Genomic DNA, 17,793 nt, shown 5'->3' with positions numbered 1-17,793 from the left:
GAACCAATTTTATCTCATGTTATAACAATAGTACTCTATAAATGCTAAACTCATTAAAAAATGAAGAAATAGAAAGAATTGTTTCTCTTTTCCATTGTCCATCGTTCGATTTTATAAGAAAAAAAATTAAATTTACATGCTGAAAGATTAAATGATTGAATTAATACAATGAATGACAAGAAATAAATATAAAATATTAGTTGGGAATATGCCTTATCTTACTTTGACAGTGCAAGGAACATGAATATTCCCTAATTGATTGGATATCTTTTTAATTGTGTGAAATGGGCTTTATCTGTTGTTTGTGGCAAAGCCCATGGAAAAAGTCAGAATTCAAATATTTAGATTATTGTAAACTTGTACTTTTAAGATCTTCTTTCTTCTGCAACTCATTTTATCATTTTTTTCGGGAGTCTAGGCTTGGTCAATCCCAACTAGCATTTAATGAATTTAAGGGGACATAATCCTGATATTATCTGCGTTGCACTGTCACAAAAGTGAGTATACTGACTTCTCACGTTATTATATAGTTATTAAGAGACATTGTATTATTAAAAATATGAAAATCTTATAAATATAGATATTTACAATAATTCACATTGTCTCATTCATTCAATTCTCAAATGATCTTTTTAACAATTATTATAAAAATGTTATAATTCTGTAAAACCACTCTGCCACTCCATGAGCTCCCCCACTTTTTTTTTCTCGGAGATCCATGAAGAGCCATAAAGTCTCAGAAACTAATGCATTAACTTCTCGTGTCATAATTGTGAAAAACTTTAGTATTATTAAAACAAAAAAAATGAAAACCTTATTTAAAAATACATATATACAATAAGAATTCACAAATTGATCGAATTTTCCCAAGATATCACTTTTGAAAAGTGAGAAATAAAAAAAAGAACAATCGCATGAAACTCTTGGAATTTATGATTTCCCGTAGAATTTTCTATTCAACAAGAACAGCAGTAGATTCACATTGATCTTCGCCTTTCCAAACATATCCATAATAGGGGCCCCCTCGAACTGCAACTCCAGTAATTTCTGAATGTCAATCTCTATTTTCTCCATCTCCACCCCCATGAATTTCCCCTTAATGGTAAACATTCCTGTCTGATCAGTGGGAGTGATTTCAAAGGTAACATTTTTTAATTGCGATGGTGAAAGTCCATCGATCTCCAATAGCACTCCCTTTTCAGCCAATTTAGCTGCTGAATATTTTAAAGTAGCTTTGGACTTCAATTTTGCATGATTATTTTTTTCAGTCATTTTGATTGCTCTCAGTGATCCCCTTCCAGTGTGAAGATTCTCCAGACTTCGTTGAATGTACTCATTATAATACTCCACTTGCTCGGCATAATACTTGGTCTTCTCCTGGAGCCTCTGCCTGGTCAATCTCAATGTCTGCAACTCTTTATTTCTCATCGCTCGATATTTTCCTTTATTGCAAAGATCCTTGGCAACTGCTGTCACGAGACTCTGATAGCCATCACCCCTGGTGACCCATCCCCCCTTGCTCTAGCTTGTGGAGATATGCCCTCAGCTGAACTCTGCAGTCATTGAGGGATGAGCTCCCTCTGCATATATGGATATTCATCGATGGTGAAATTGATGAACACTTGGCATCGTACATTTTCTCCTGCTTTGGTGAGGGACATGGAGCCTCAAGAGCACTCACAAGATCATCTCCCTTGAGAAACTGCAGCACTGACACCAACAATTCTTTCGTCTTAATGAATAATTTATGAAGACTCTGATCATCAGCTTCAGGAACTTCAAATCTATTAGTCAGGACAAGACAAACCTCTGTCTTACCCATTCGTGTCAACGTGGCCTCACAAACTGGTTCAGCCACCCCCATCAATGTAGCAACAGTTGGTGCTGCTTCCAGATCATCTAGAAGTTCGTGGAGGGGATCCAGTGGATCTGGAGCTATTTTGTGCTGGTACTCCAAAACAAGACTGGGGGTGTTACAGATTTCCTGAATGGAAATATAAATATCAGGACGATTGATTAGAGTGGACTCTGTGTACTGATGAATGCTGAAGTGTTCCTCTAGGGATGGGATCTGACAGCAGGACCTGAATAACTTTTTGAATCTCTCGTGGCAGTCAATGATAAAGGGGTTCAGACACATCACGTGGGTTGCCTTATCCGCAAAGGCCTTTGTCGAGGCTGCAAATTGCAGAATTTTTGCAATACTAGCTAGATTTCTCCTCTGGTCATTTCACAATGAACGATCCACTAGTAGGGTGATAATATCAAAAGCATCAGGAGCCACAATGGTAGCATTTATAAAGTTGTAATAAACGAAGTTCTCCACAACCTTGAGAATATCCTTCTATGGAGCTTGAGGAAATTGTTCAGTGAGAGTGTCGTACAGTACCTTCGACTTGTAGAGCATACCATAAGGAATTATATCTCTGGACTCTATTATTTGTTTGAGGAATTCCATCACCATGTCCTTGAGTATTTGAATTCCTCGATAAAGTCGTTGACATACATATTAAAATAAAGTATAATATTATTAAAGTTAATGACGTACATTGATTAACACAATAAGGTAGATCTAGACTCTCACCTTTCTCCATCTCCAGCTGATTCCTCCAGCCCTTGTTAATGCCACTGGACTTGTCTCGATGCTGACAGATCTGTCTTCCAGAACTTTCTCTGGGCCCAGAATCTAATGAAGTGCAAAACCATTCAACTGTCGTAAATAATGAACAACCATTTTCAGAACCAAAGTATTTCCAGTCACAACTTCTGATGGTTTCTGAAATTTCGATCTTATTTACTCCTGCAGAGCGCTACGAAAGAGCTTCAGAAGAAAATACTCGTCTCTGATGTTGGAACCAAAATTTGAAAGTGTCAGAATGACATTCTGGAGGAATTTATTTATTTTGCTCTGGGGTATCAAGAATATCAACTTCGATAAAAAATCAGTATTTGTTTGTAAAGCGTAGAACAATTGTTGATATCCCTCAAACGCTTCCTCCCCTCCTTCGTCAAGGATTTCAGGCCTTTGCGATTGCTCACATTCTCAGAGACTGTATTTTTTCTAAATTGATGCTGTTTCTCTTTGGCAAGTGTCTCCACATTCTACCCATGAGCAATTACATCCTGCAGGACTATTCTGTTCTGGATGAGCAGTCCAATCTTGATGTTCATGCTGTCCAACTGGTGTGACAAATCCTGATTGTACCAGATGGTCTGCAAAACATCATTCTTCAGCTGTTGTAGCTGCAAATCCTTGTCGTAATCCTCAGCGATGTCTCCTGCTATGCTGTTTGTGAGGAGACCTCCAATTTTTTTTTGATAAATTATTCATTGAAATAAATACATGGCTGAAGGACCTAGAACAATGGCGAGATGCAAGTCTGCTTGCAACAAATCGTGATAAAAATAAAATTGTAAAATAAGAATATTATGAGACGGCTATGCTTTTTTGGTGAAAATATAAATAAAGTATCAATGGTTACAAGATAAGATTTGATTGAATTTTTTTTATTGAACACTGAATTTGAACAATGATCATACAATTATTTTCTGTGATCTTCAAAACTTATAAAATAATTGAAGTCAATTAACGATAAATACTTTGTATTTTTGTAAATAAATCATTATAAATTATCATTTGGCATCTTTATAAAGAAAAGTATAATTAACTTTAATAATAATTCAACGATTAGTAATCGCATTTTTTAAACTTTGGAAACAAAAAGTATTTTTCTTTGAATGCGTTTCAAAACTCAGCAAGTATTATTTTTTCTTATCAAAATATAATTATTCCAAACCGTGGAAATGAGGTAACATTCTGAAAATTAAATATACCGTAAAACATCACCAATCTCCCAAGAAAACTCCCAAAAAGCCAAAGTTTAATCCACTGCAGGATCTCGGCCACTCTCAGATCCCATATTCTGATTCTCCTTGTTTACTTCAAGCTGCGTCATGGTTGCAGTCGAAATGAGAGAATGCTCCTCACATACCAGCCTTTGCTTCGCGACTGGCTCAGATGCAGAAAGAGGCTGGATTGGTAGAGGTGGGTTTGTGAACCTAGCAGGGTCTGCAGCAGATTGAGGCATTGGTCTTGGAGTCCTATCTTCACCGAACCACTCCTGATTCTCCATCGAATGAAGATGACGTGGTGTAGGGTATCGAGGAAATTGCTGCTGGTACATATGATCCCACTTCCAGAGAGGTTGAGGAGGATATGAAAACCTGTCATACCCAAGTCGAATCATTTCTGAAAATTATAGTCAACATTCATTAATTAAATTGTAATCTTTTCTACCAATAGGATATTATCAAATAGATTTAAAAAATTTACCGCTATTCCGATGCTCCATTTCACGTTCTTTCGCTGTGGGCTCATACTTCTTCTCCTTCTTAACAAAAGCATTGTGTTTGACGGCTGAGCGAGGTGAACAGGAGCTTATGATTTGGCAATCTGAGAAAATGAAAATAAAATTATTCTACTTTTTCAATTCAATCATTATTAAATTATATTCAGATTCTTACCATCATCTTCATTTGCCAATTGTCTCCTCCTCTTTGGTAATGTTGATCTGTTGAGCGAACTGTCAGAAGATCCAGAGTCATTTATCGATTTCCAAGTAGCATTTTTGTAGGCGTACTTGAAAATCACCTGGGAAACGTCATTCCGGCAGAGCAAAATATCCTCTTTGGGGACTTCCCGCAATGTCGGCAGAAGGGTTTCAAAAAATGCCATGTTGTGTTTGTCATCTTCCAGTGAACTGGTCCCACGTACATTGCTGGTCACAGATTTTTCCAACAATGCGAATTTTTCGTTATGCATACGTAGAATCTCCTCAGCAATGTCGCAGTGTTTTTTTGACATTTTCTGAACAACTTCGTTACAGGATGATTCCTCAGTCACGACGTCGTTCAGCTCCGGCTTGACGTCACCACCGATTTCCAAATTTCCACTTGAGAAATTGGGGAGAACTGAGCTGCCTAGGAATGTCAGCGACTCGTAATAGGGCCAAGTTGATTTGTAGGTGTCCTCTAAACCGTCACCTGATCGACGAAGCTGAACACGAGCATTTTCACTCTTAAATTTCTTCACCAGAGATTTCCACTTGCTTTGTGCCTGTATTTCTGTGAAAAAAAAATACAACTATCACCCCGAAAAACCAAAAATTTTCAAAATGTCACTGATAAATTGTCGATCGGATTGATGCGGAAAATATATTGTTTTTGCGTTATTCAATTATTTAATGCCTCACGAAGTTTCAGGATGTTGCGACCATTTTCCTGTATTTTTTGTAAAGTTTTAGAAGAGATCAGAAAACTGTAGAAAAAATGCAGAAAAAATAATCACTACACCCGGAAACTTCGTGAGCAATTGAATAATGCCAAAACAACGCAAAAACGGTATATTTTTTCTCATCAATCTGATCGACAATTTTCGCAAAAGTACAATTTTTCAGTGACATTTTGAAAATGTTTGGTTAAGGTGTTTCAACACTCTTTTGTCCAAAATTCACGTTTTTTCTATTTTTATGGTAAATTGTTTTTCAGATTGACGCGAAAAAATATAGCGTTTTTGCATTATGTCATAATTCAATGCCTCACGAAGTTACATAGTGATGCGATTATTTTTCTACATTTTTTCCACAATTTTCTGATTTCTTCAAAAACTTTACAAAAAAGGCAGGAAAATAATCGCATCACTACGTAACTTCGTGAGGCATTCAATAATGATATAATGCAAAAACGGTTTATTTTTTCGCGTCAATCTGATAAAGAGTTAACCAGAAAGGTAGAAAAAACATGAATTTTGGACAAAAGGGTGTTGAAACACCTTAACCAAACATTTTCAAAATGTCACTGAAAAATTGGAGTTTTTAAAAAATTGTCGATCGGATTGATGCGAAAAAATATACCCTTCTTGCGTTGTTTTTGCATTACTCAATGCCTCACAAAGTGACATAGTAATACGATTATTTTTCTTTATTTTTTGAAAAAAATATGAGTATACTTACTGGATACACGGATATTGGCTGCAACCTTATCCCATTCAGTCCCGATGAAAGCCTTGAACCGATTTTCGGTTAGGGATTTGTTCCAAATTGCAGGTCTACGGTGCACTTCTTCGATTAGTTGTGGAACTTTACTCTGATCCATTTCACTAATCACTATTACTGTCAATAGCTACATGAGGTTTGCCGGAAACCGTCATGAGGAATGCGACATTGTCAAATTTCATCCGGTTGCGTGCGCACGAGTTCACACACGAGACAGTCGATAACGCAGATAAGGATTTTATTATCGAGCAGACCGTGTTTTCATCGATGAAACTTGAGCCCGCTCGGGCGCAATCGAAGCTCATCGGATGAGTTCGGAATAGTCCGAATGACGCTCGAGTCTCCATCGGACGGCGATCGAACGGAGCTCGAGCGACGTCCGAACGGAGCTCGAACGACGTTTGAACGGAGCTCGAACGATGTTCGAGCGGAGTTCGGATTATTTTCGAGCTATGGACGTATAATAGCTCTAGATTGTGAATTTCCATGGTGTTCGCTGTAAATCGAAAAATGTTTTATTGCAAAATTATTTTCAGTTAGAAATTTAATGGGGAAAAAAGATATTTATTGATGATGTGATTTCTGTCAATTTCTTAAATATATTAAAAATGGTGAATAAGTTGTGAACGAACATTTAGTATAAAAAAGAGGCGAAATTGGAGAAAAATTGTGGTTCACGAAGAATTTGAATGTTAAAAAATCGTAGACGGACGTTTTACGAATTAATATTAAGTCATCAATTCCAATTCGGAGCTGAGTGGAAGGTGCAATTTGGAGGAGAAGTTTTTGGTGAGCATAAGGAAGGCTCAGGAAATGTATTTAGGTGACTATTATTCAATGTTTATTCCAAAAATAACCGATAAATTTTTTTCTATTTAAAAATTTTTTGAATAACTCATTGAATAATTTGATTCAACAAGATCATTATAATATTATGGAGGGGACGAGCTATGAAAAATCCTCAACAACATGAAAGAAATGTGTGGATGATTCAGAGAAGTCCAGGATTACGACTGACTCCATGATACAACTGGTCGACGACCTTCGAACGATTCCCAATGACAACAAGTACATCAATACTCCGATGATCGTCTATCTCTACAGTTTCGCTCTGAGCAAAAGAAATAAAGAGGGTAATCGAGAAAAGACAGTCAGAGTTATGGAGAAATCCTTCATCAAGAAAGAAAGCCACTTGCCTGCCTTGCTGGAAGAATCTACAACAGATCAAGTTCGTGGAGGGTCGACACACTGATCAAGAGAGCCTGAAGAGTGCCATGCAGTAGTGCAGAAAAGGATTTAATGTTCAACCGAACAAGTACGAATTCTCCAAGAGTGAGGAGCAGCACATTGGAATAGTCCTGAACAATTTGATAGGCAAGAAAGGCAATCTCTCAAGTCTGAAAGAATACTGAGACGTTGCAACATTCTTCGAGGTCTCTGTTCTCACCGAGGATTACACCAAGGCCCTGCAGGCAGGTGAGTGCATGTTGAAGCTGAAACCTCCAAGCTGGTACCTAAAATTTACTATTGGAAAAATTTCCCTTATCGATAGATTCAGGAAGAAAAACGAGGATACTAAAGTCTCTCCAGAAGAGCAAGTCTTCATTCGTTTTTCGATGGATTTCTTCGCTGAAGCAACTAAATCTGAAGTGAGGGATAATATTAGATTTTCTCTCCTGATTCTTCAGCCCACAAAGTTCTTGATGCCAAGTTATGACAATGCGAATCTAGGGGCTGAGGAGAAGTCCATTCAAATCTGAAATCTTTGTTTGGACAGCATGAAAAATTAACAACAAACAGGTCCATGACTGGCTGTTCACTGCTAACACGACTCGAAGTATCAGTTTATAGAAGAAGTTCTTTCCCTCGAATGCAGACAGAGATTCTACGAACTCGTCCTCGAAATGACGGCTGATGAAGAACATATGGTGACAAATCTGGATGCCTACATGACTGATAAGCAGATGAAGTTCGAGTACGAGCTCGATGATCAGGGTAAGAGGAGACACAGGAACATCGTGCAGTATTTGGAATCTGTCAGTGAGGATGGATTATCCAAGATTTTCGTGGAACAAGTGAAAACAGAATGAATCCACTATTTCTCATTAGACGAAGCAGATCCTCGACGGAGTGAAGTATCTTCATGATCAGAAGATTGTTCATAGCGATATGAAAGGTAATTGATTGGGAATTATCATGAAAACCTGAAGTTTCGAGAGATTACACTGATTGAAAAAATTATTATTATTAGATAAATGACAATAAAATAGTTATGAAAGATTCAGTGTTGTAATGGAACGTTTTCTATGTCGTTGCAGTTATTATCAACAAATTAATCAATTTCAATACCAAATACTATTACTTAGGAGTGAATAAATTGCATAGACTACCACAAATGAGATGAAAAGTTTTTCAACAATAGCTTCAGTGCAAATCAAGGTGATAATTATTTTAGCATTCTTTGTATCTGTAGGATTACTCTATATTATTCCGGTCTAAGAGAGCAGAAAAATTGCTTACGGAAGCAATCAAAAGTCATAATTCGACTTTCCGAAAAGAGATACATCTCTCTTATAAACTTTATTATACAACTAAAGTATGATGAATTTGCCACAATGGCTAACCCGTCCACCTTACCTTATCAACTATTCGATTTCACTAACTGCACATCGTATAGTTCCATATCATTAGTACAGGACGAAAAATATCAACTCTTTTTCTTTTTCATATTCATTAGAGACGCTCACTATACAAGCACCAAATGTCATATTTTCTCACTAATTTCACATAGATATTCGCTGTCTCATGGAAAATATTAGACCGCATTCATTTTGTCAACGATAACTTGAAAATTTAAAGACTTTGCTTGAATTTAAAAGATCTTGTCGAAGAAAATTCACATAATTAGTAGGTTTGAAATAATTGAGAAAATGATTCATGTAATTATTTTTCGAATTGGATATGTTAATCTTTAAGGTATTAGATACATCTGCACATATCGTTCGTCCGCCTTAATATCCACAATTTCAATATTCGTCGATAATGTAGTTAGATAATAATGTAATATATATGGATTAAAAAATGAAAAAACAAGAAATTAGAATAATCATAGAATAGTTTATTGTATCTAAATAACTTTATGATGAAATTGAGAGGAGAGAGAGAGAGAGATCAATTCATGAATTACAAACGTTTATGAATGAAAGATGAATTATTCAGGTCCCAAACTTGAGACTAGAAAATTCAAAAATATTCATGCAAGTTCCCCATTGGAATCAATGCATAAATGTGATAAATAACATGACAGAAACAGTTGACTTTTCATGAAATAAAAAATACATCAAATTTGACTTCAACAAACAAAATTAGACAAACACAAAATTCATCATTTCCTCGATTTGCAAAAATTAAAATCTTCCTAGCAAACAAAAATAATGATTTTTGTAAAAACCACTCTGCCAAGGAAAATTTTTCTTTTTTTTTCCTGGAAATGAGGAAGATAATTTTCTAGAAAAATACAACTATAAAAAACTTGAAAAAAATACGCAAACCAATGAAAATAAGCGAAGTTAGGGCTCAATAAAGAATCACTAAAGAAAGAACCAGCGTCCTTGGCGCGGGGTATTTGCGATCACTGTCTAATATGAATCAGATCTTCCATGGTCTGACCCGCGCCAAGGATGGTGGTTCTATCTTTACTGATTTTTATTGAGCCGTGACTTAGCTTATTTTCACTGATTTCTGTATTGTTTTTAAGTTTTTTATGGATGTTGTATTTTTCTAGAAAATCGCCGCCCTCATTTCCAGGAAAAACCACAGAAAAATTTTCTTTGGCGCTGTGTTTCCTACAAAGATAATTATTTTTTTTTTTAAGGAAGATTAAATTTTATTCTGTTGAAAACCCGAGTCGAGGATTTGGTTCTGATTGGACGTACACAGGTCTTTCAAGATCTCTCCAGACCTAGATGGACCTGGTAAGTCCTAATCTGTTCTGCGACGTACTTTTCCAGAGACCTTTCGAATCCTCAGTTCTTTTCGGTCCTGAGAAGTCCTCCTCGATGCTACCGAGAACGCGTGCGATTTTACGAGCGGGTGAAGGGGAAGGCATGTATGCGGAGGGTTGAAATTTGTAGCCAACGAGGAGACAGGGTTGCAGAATATATTTTAGCCACCCTCATCTCCCCGTTTGCAGGCGGTGTTTAAATAAAAAATAGTGAACGTTGATTCTGTATTTATTGAACACCTGATGCCAATGAAACCCTCGGAGGTGACAGAAAAGGGGAAAAAATTTTTTTCATTTTCACGTGGGTCAAGGGTGAAAGTCGATTTTCGCCAAAATTGAACTTTTTCGCCAAGTGAAAGTTGATTCTGTATTTTCTAACAATTCTGATGCCAATGAAACCCCCGAAGGCGCGACAAAAGACGAAATAAAATTTTTTTTTCACCCCGAGCCAAAGAGTCAGATTTTCTGTTTTTCCAGAGGGAAAGTCGACTTTCGCCAAAATCGAATTTTTTAGTCGGGCGAGTGTTGATTCCAACTATTTAAGCGACGAGCTATTCAGAACTCTCAAAAGTATGTGGGAAAAGTGAAAACTAAAAAAAATTGTTTTTCACCCGGAGCCAAAGGGTTAGATTTTCGGTTTTGCCAGGGGGAAAGTCGACTTTCGCCAAAATTGAATTTTTTAGCCGGGTGAACATTGATTCCAACTATTTGAGCAACGGGCTATTCAGAACTCTCAAAAGTATGTGGAAAAAGTGAGAACTGAAAAAGTTTTTTTTTCAAATTTTCAAAGGGTCAGATCTTCCGTTTTTCCCGGGGGAAAGTCGACTTTAGCCAAAATCGAATTTTTTAGCCGGGTGAACGTTGATTCCAACTATTTAAGCGACGGGCTAGTCACAACTGTCAAAAGTATGTGAAAAAAGTGAAAACTGAAAAAAAAAAAATTTTCACCCGGAGCCAAAGGGTCAGATCGTGGATTTTTTCAGGGGGAAAGTCGGTCAAAGGGTCACGAGGGCCAAAGTGTCAGATCTTGGATTTTTCCAGGGAGAAAGTCGACTTTCGCCAAAATCGAATTTTTTAGCCGGGTGAACGTTGATTCCAACTATTTAAGCGACGGGCTATTCAGAACTCTCAAAAGTATGTGGAAAAAGTGAAAACTGAAAAAAAAAAATTTTTCACCCGGAGCCAAAGGGTCAGATTTTCCGTTTTTACCGGGGGAAAGTCGACTTTCGCCAAAATCGAAATTTTCATAAGTTGAGCGCTCGTTTGTGCACTCAATTCCATGATTTAACATATTCCATTAAGCTTTAAAATCCAATTTCATCGTCATTTTCTAAAATATAATAAGCACACACAAAGGACACACCTAATGGATATATTCAAATACGTAATCAACTCCTAACGTACAGGACTTTTTTGATAAATTGGATAACTTATGATGGATGAATAGTATATTTCGATACAAGTGCGACGGGTTTTTCAAGAGTGTGAAGTTGGAGGCCCGAGGCGAAGCCAAGGGCTCTCAATTACACGAGCTGAAAAATCCCCATCGCTCATGTATCGAAATATATTTTTCATCACGCTGTGACGAAAAGTGAATTCCGCCAGTGAATTTCCGCCACATTGTGATGAAAAATATTGTTCGTAACTCATGAAAAAATGTTTTTTAGCTCGTGGGATTATATCACTCGCCCTTTTTTGCACTCGTTTCGAAATATACTATTACGGCACTGCTACTACGTTCGCCTCGTGTCGAAAAGTGTCTTTTCGTTTACTCGTAAATGAAAAGTAAACGAAAAGTCTTTATCACTGTCAAAAAATATTGTTCGACACATGTGAGACAGGAATTTTGCATCTCATTCGTATCGAAATATACTATTTTGTCAGTGATGTTACGTTCAACGAGTGGTAAACTGCCTTTTTTGCACGCTTCGCACCCAAAGAAGCGCCTTTTTCTCACCAGTATCATGAAATATATGCTACATAGGAAAAAATATACTTCCTGATGAGTGTGATTACAGACTCACGCTCGTCAACAACTACTTTTTTTACATGTATCGTAATATACTATTCATTAATGAGTAAACGAAAAGCACTTTTAGACACGAGGTGAACGTAGCTGCACACGGAGAGAAATATTCAAGAAAAATTACGGAACATTTCAGGTAATCCGCAAGCGAGAATCGTTTTCAGTGAATTTCTATAGGAATATAAGGGAATAAATCTGAAACGTTCAGTAAATTTTCGGGTCTGTCACTGGAAGACTACGAAAAAGTTACGTAATTTTTCTGGAAGCTGTAAAATCTAACAGGAATTTCATGAATCATTATGGCTCAAAACAAAAATTCCTGGAAGTTCAAGAATTTTTATCGACTGGCGTGTAATTTTTACGTAACATTTCGTAAATTTTCATCGATGGATCCCTACTCCAACCCATTGGTGGTTTATCGTGCATCGTCGGACAGTTTCGGTATCTATCGGTGCGCTGTGGACAGGGCGACGCTGAGCGCGGGACGTGGGATGATTGTGCGTCTAGAAAAATTCAATTAAAGTGTTGAAAAAAATAAAAGACTAGGTGATTAATCGTAAGTACACTTCCAATTGTTTCATTCCTCCAGTAATAAAAATAATCCGAGATGTGACTTCATGGCCGGCTTTGTCAAATCGTTCTCATCCTTCCACTTTAACCTCAAACCCCCACGTGTTCCAAGCATGAAAACCACGTGGGTACCATTATTAATAATTGAATGCAAATAATTCTTCTCATTTTTAGTCCATTGAATTATAATTGTAAGAGAAAAGGGATTTAGGATTCAATCGGGGAAATGTCAGTCATAAGTGTCTTGTCTAATAACTTTTGACCCTGATGCATGTACAAAAATTTTTGATATGCTATTTTATTTCATTGGTTTTGTCTTTTTTTCATTTTTTACAGTTTATGTAATCATGGTAAGAACATGGGTCAGCGAAAGAAGAAACTTGATGTCTCATTGAGCCTGTTATGTTTATTTTTTAATCAGTTTTTCTTTGCATGTGTTTCTGTCTATTTTTTCTCTTTTGGAAGTCCAATCCTCTTGCTGATTTTTCTTTCTAACCTCTACATAAATTAACTGTATTTTCCTGCTAGTATACCTCTGTTATCTTATATTTCATTGCTAAAAATGGAAGAACTATAAAATTGAAAATTAATTTTTTTCAGGGTTGCACAGAACTATTTTGACAGACCAGAAATTAGGCAACATGTAAGTTGATTGAGTTGAGTTTAATCAGCGACTCCTTTATATCAAATAATTCATTACATCTCTCTCTCTCTCTCACTTTGTTCCAATTCTAGGCTCTATACAACGTATTTTTGGCCGATACAGATTTCAAAACAGTTGTCAAGGCCTATGAAACTGAGAGGAGACTAAATAAGATCTCAAGGAGTTTGTTGAGTCGTACGATACTCAGGAAGGAAAAGGACAGACAATTTGATAGGGTATATCGTGAGCAGGGACTGACAGTTTTAAGATCTTTCCGCATAACGAAAAATCAATTCGAGGAGTGGGCCAGACAAATTTGTGAAGTTTTTATGGGAGAGAACCCAGGAGTTTACTATAAATCTTATGTCCAGGCGAATGGACGAAAAATTCCACCGGGAGGGTGTTTATATGAACACCTTGACTATTTGAAGAGAAAACTGAGGAATAAAGGGTTGTTAGCACTTTCTCGACCTCCCAGAGATGTTCCTGCTCCTCAAGTTCTACCTCAGAATGCAGAAGATGCTGCAGAGTGATTAGAGAGTCATCCTGGTCCACCCAAAGAAGTAAAAGCAAATTGGACAACATCGTATCCTGTCCGTCAACAACGTCTTGTCCAAGGCTGCACTGTCAATCAATATTATACGGACTTTCCTGCTTTAAAAGTGGCATTAGGGGCTGAACTGGTGAGTTTTAATGGACATAAGAGGCAAGATAATGATATTCATTCCAAGGGATAAATTTTTTAATACTTTTTCCAGCTACAAAGTGACTTTGATATTCGGTACCCTAATCGAGCGAATCTGTTGTTTGAACATTGGAATATAAGTAGGCCTCACATTTTGACTTTGTTACAAAAATGCGACAATTTTAGTGCGGAGGATCAACGACTTTTGACGGATGTACCACGGCTATTGTTACGTAAGTAACCTCTAATCACAACAATAAAAAAAAACCTCTAATCACTGTTCCAAATCATTTTGCAAGTGATAAAACGAGTGAGTCCCTTACACTTTAATATCATTCATTCCACAGAAAATTCAGTACCGAAGTGGTAAAGGGTAACAAGTCGACTTTTCATACCTAATTAAACATTGAATTATCTCAATAATGAGTGATTTTAGGAGGAAACATCAGAAGATTTTTTTTTGAGGAATTTTCTTATCTATAAAAAAGCCATTTCGATATTTTCCTCTGAAATCACTCGTTATCGAGATAATTCAAGGTTTAATAAGATATGGAAAATCGAATTGTTATCCTTTATCACTTCGCTACTGAATTAATGTTGCTGGTAATCAATAGTAATCGAAAAAAATGATGATTAAACAGTAAAAGTGAAACATGATGATTTGTTTGATTGATTATTCAGTTCTTAAGGAATATTCTTGAATCTGAGCGAGAAAACGACATTTCCATTAGAATCGTTTTTGTAGAATGAAATTGGATCGAAAAAAAAGTTTTTATGAAAATTCTGAAATGTCTCTTGGGTTTGAATATATTTCCAAAAAAATGGAGCTAAAATATAAGTCGACTTGTTACATTTTACCAATTTACTTTTTTTAATTAAGAAAAATCTGTAGAGGAAAAAAGAAGAAGTAGAATTATGGAAAATTATTTCTCACGTGTTGTAGACAATTTAATGACTGTTCTAAATCATTTTGCAAGTGATAAAACGAGTGAATCCCTTACACTTTAATATCATTCATTACACAGATAATTCAGTCCCGAAGTGGTAAAGGGTAACAAGTCGACTTTTTATATCTCATTAAATATTGAATTATCTCAATAATGAGTGATTTTAGAAAGAAACATCAGAAGATTTTTTTTTTTGTAATTTTCTTATCTACAAAAAAGCCATTTCGATGTTTTCCTCTGAAATCACTCGTTATCGAGATAATTCAACGTTTAATAAGATATGGAAAATCGAATTGTTACCCTTTATCACTTCGCTACTGAATGTATGGTTGTTAATGTTGCTGGTAATCAATAGTAATCGAAATAATGCTTCCCTTCGGAAGCAAAAAACAAAAAAATTAAACAGTAAAAGTGAAACATGATGATTTTTTTGATTGATTATTCAGTTTTCAAGGAATATTCTTGAATATGAGGGAGATAACGAAATTTCTATTAGAATCATTTTTATAGAATGAAATTGGATCGAAAAAAAAGTTTTACAAAAGTGGAGGAGTGGAGGTCGCCTGACCCATGAAGAAAGGAAGGAGTCTTTCATCATTCATGTTCAGGTATTGCTCAACTCCATCAACCATCATTGACGTTGAATTACCCTGATGTTATATGGATAAAATTAATGTTTATTTTCATACTTATAGACAGCAGCAAAAATAATCCCAGCTTTACAAAGACAGAAAACAGCTTTACAAGCAGCTGGATTGTCAATGCAGCCGATCCCAGTTATTGTAGGACCACTGGACAACTTGAAAGCTGCTTACGTCTATGTCCATGACTTTTTAGACAACCCCACGATTTATGTTGTGGACTCCATTTTGCATGCAATTGATCTTACGTTCAAGATCTTCTTCGCTTTGCGTTGCAGTTACCCAGCAAGAGCACGTGCTGTATGGTTGTTTTTACAAAAAGGATTTCATAATATTCATACTGCAAACGATCATCCTTGCCCAAGGCCAGTGGAAGAATTACTGGGACATATTGAACTGTGGCTGGAGCAAGCTCCATAACCTCCTCGCCTTCAATGAATTTTTTTGTCGTTTCCATGTTATATATTTTTTTTAACATGTTCACTTACGGCGCATGCCAGTTAAATATTATCGACCGGAATGAGTATCGGACACATGTGAGGGTCGGCCACCGTGATCTCTCCAAATTCTTCTGTGGATTCCCATCGTGTCATCGGACACTAAGGTCCATTGGGGCATTTAGAGCTCATGTTTTATACACGCATGAGGGAATTCGACCAAAACCTATTCGTAAAGATAAAGCAAGCAAATTGAAACGTAAAGTCAGAAATAAGCGTGGGCTACGTTGTAAAATTAGTCATGTAAATCGTCCCTGTATACCTTCAACCTCAGGTACCACCCTGGAAGCAGAAGATATGATAATTGTCCCTGAGCATTTCCCTGACAATTTAAATTCATCGAATACTCCTCAGGGTGAAATTCCCCGAACTGTTAAATTTGCTGCAAAATTTTACGATTACCCCGATATAGCCAGAATCAGATCGAGTGAAATAATAAACGAGACTTCGGTTTTGTTAAATGAATCTGTAGACAGCCTTGAACAGGATATTTTGAAAATTATTGATGAGGGTAGCGAGAAAGTTGACGTAAAACAGAAGATTAAAGAATTGTGTGCCGATCGTCGTAATGCGTTTGAGGATTTGAAGACTGAACATATGTGTTTCTCCACTTTTGAAAAACTTTGAACATTCATCCCCCCTCAGACATATCTGTTAGGAGAGAGGAATGATTATTCTCGTAAAAAAGAATCCCTTCGTCAATCCCTGAAAAAATTACTAGAACAACCAGCAATTTTGGATGAAACACTGGACTAGGTAAATTTGTTAAAGGCAGACAATACTATTATTAGTAATTTTGTACAAGGACAATTATGGAGAGAATTGACTAGTCAGGATGGAGATAAAATAGTGTTACCATTGATTATTTATTCAGATGACTATGAAAATAACAATGTCTTAGGATCTCACAAAGGAATTCCGAAATGTTGTGCTATTTATGCATATATTCCATGTCTCTCCCCTCGTTTCATATCTAAGCTCGAAAATATTCTATTATTTATCCTGTTTAACACTTTAGATAGAAAATATGTTAATGACAAAGTCTTAATTTCAGCAGTAAAGGATGAACTTAAATTCCTTGAGGAAATGGGTATTGAGGTCGAAGGGAGTTCCGGGAAAAGCAAATTTTTTTCAGATTGGAACTTGTAACGGGAGATAACTTGGGGTTGCATAATTTATTGGGCTTTACCGAAAGCTTCAATCATGAGAAATTTTGTCGCTTTTGTCTCTTTCATAAAAATGACATTCAAGGGATCACACACGAAAAGCAGGTTGAATTGCGAGACATAAATAACTACGAAGCTCAGTATTAAAAATAATAATAAATTTATATGTAGACGTAACACATGACATCCTCGAAGGTATTTGTCGGTATGATTTAGCTCTCATAGTTGAATATTTTGTCAAACAAAAAAAATTATTTACTTTAAACAATTTAAATGAGCGGATACGAGGTTTCCATTATGGTGATGTAAAGAATGAACCGGGTGAAATTACATCTACGCATCTTAAAAACAAGACAATAATAATGTCAGCAAGTGAAATGTTCACATTAATTCGATATTTACCATTAATTATTGCTCATATGATCCCCAAAGGAGATGAGGTTTCGCAATTATTATTATCTCTTGAAGAAATAGTTGATATTATTAACAGTTATGATATTGATCGTGATTGTTCCGAAGTTTTACAGGTAAAGAACGATGAATATTTGAACTTATTAGGTCG

At 36.2% G+C, this 17,793-nt stretch overlaps 1 protein-coding gene and 3 pseudogenes across 1 annotated transcript; 2 read left to right on the top strand and 2 right to left on the bottom strand.

Moving 5' to 3' along the window:
- Window positions 1–930: 930 nt before the first annotated feature.
- LOC107046034 lies at window positions 931–3,844 on the bottom strand (annotated as a pseudogene).
- Window positions 3,746–6,153, bottom strand: LOC107046033. The gene is made up of 4 exons (XM_015268488.1): window positions 6,012–6,153; window positions 4,525–5,124; window positions 4,334–4,453; window positions 3,746–4,249 (listed from the first exon to the last, which is right to left on the bottom strand). The coding sequence occupies exons 1-4, from the start codon at window positions 6,151–6,153 to the stop codon at window positions 3,882–3,884; spliced, it is 1,230 nt and encodes a 409-aa protein (XP_015123974.1). The 3' UTR covers window positions 3,746–3,881.
- A 228-nt stretch (window positions 6,154–6,381) lies between these two features.
- On the top strand, window positions 6,382–8,552 carry LOC107046032 (annotated as a pseudogene).
- A 4,458-nt stretch (window positions 8,553–13,010) lies between these two features.
- LOC107046031 lies at window positions 13,011–15,525 on the top strand (annotated as a pseudogene).
- Window positions 15,526–17,793: the final 2,268 nt, after the last annotated feature.

Source organism: Diachasma alloeum, unplaced genomic scaffold (genome assembly GCF_001412515.2).
Source record: "Diachasma alloeum isolate Michigan unplaced genomic scaffold, Dall2.0 Dall_scaffold_01184, whole genome shotgun sequence".
Classification (NCBI taxonomy): domain Eukaryota; kingdom Metazoa; phylum Arthropoda; class Insecta; order Hymenoptera; family Braconidae; genus Diachasma; species Diachasma alloeum.
Note: the sequence above shows the minus strand (reverse complement) of the source record. Positions and strands in the feature narration are given on the sequence as shown.

Coding starts and splice junctions, on each gene's coding strand:
- LOC107046033 (XM_015268488.1), bottom strand. CDS start 6,153: ATGGATCAGAGTAAAGTTCCACAACTAATCGAAGAAGTGCACCGTAGA. Junction 5,125..6,011: donor AGCCAATATCCGTGTATCCA/GTAAGTATACTC, acceptor TTTTTTTCACAG/AAATACAGGCACAAAGCAAG. Junction 4,454..4,524: donor ATTGGCAAATGAAGATGATG/GTAAGAATCTGA, acceptor TCATTTTCTCAG/ATTGCCAAATCATAAGCTCC.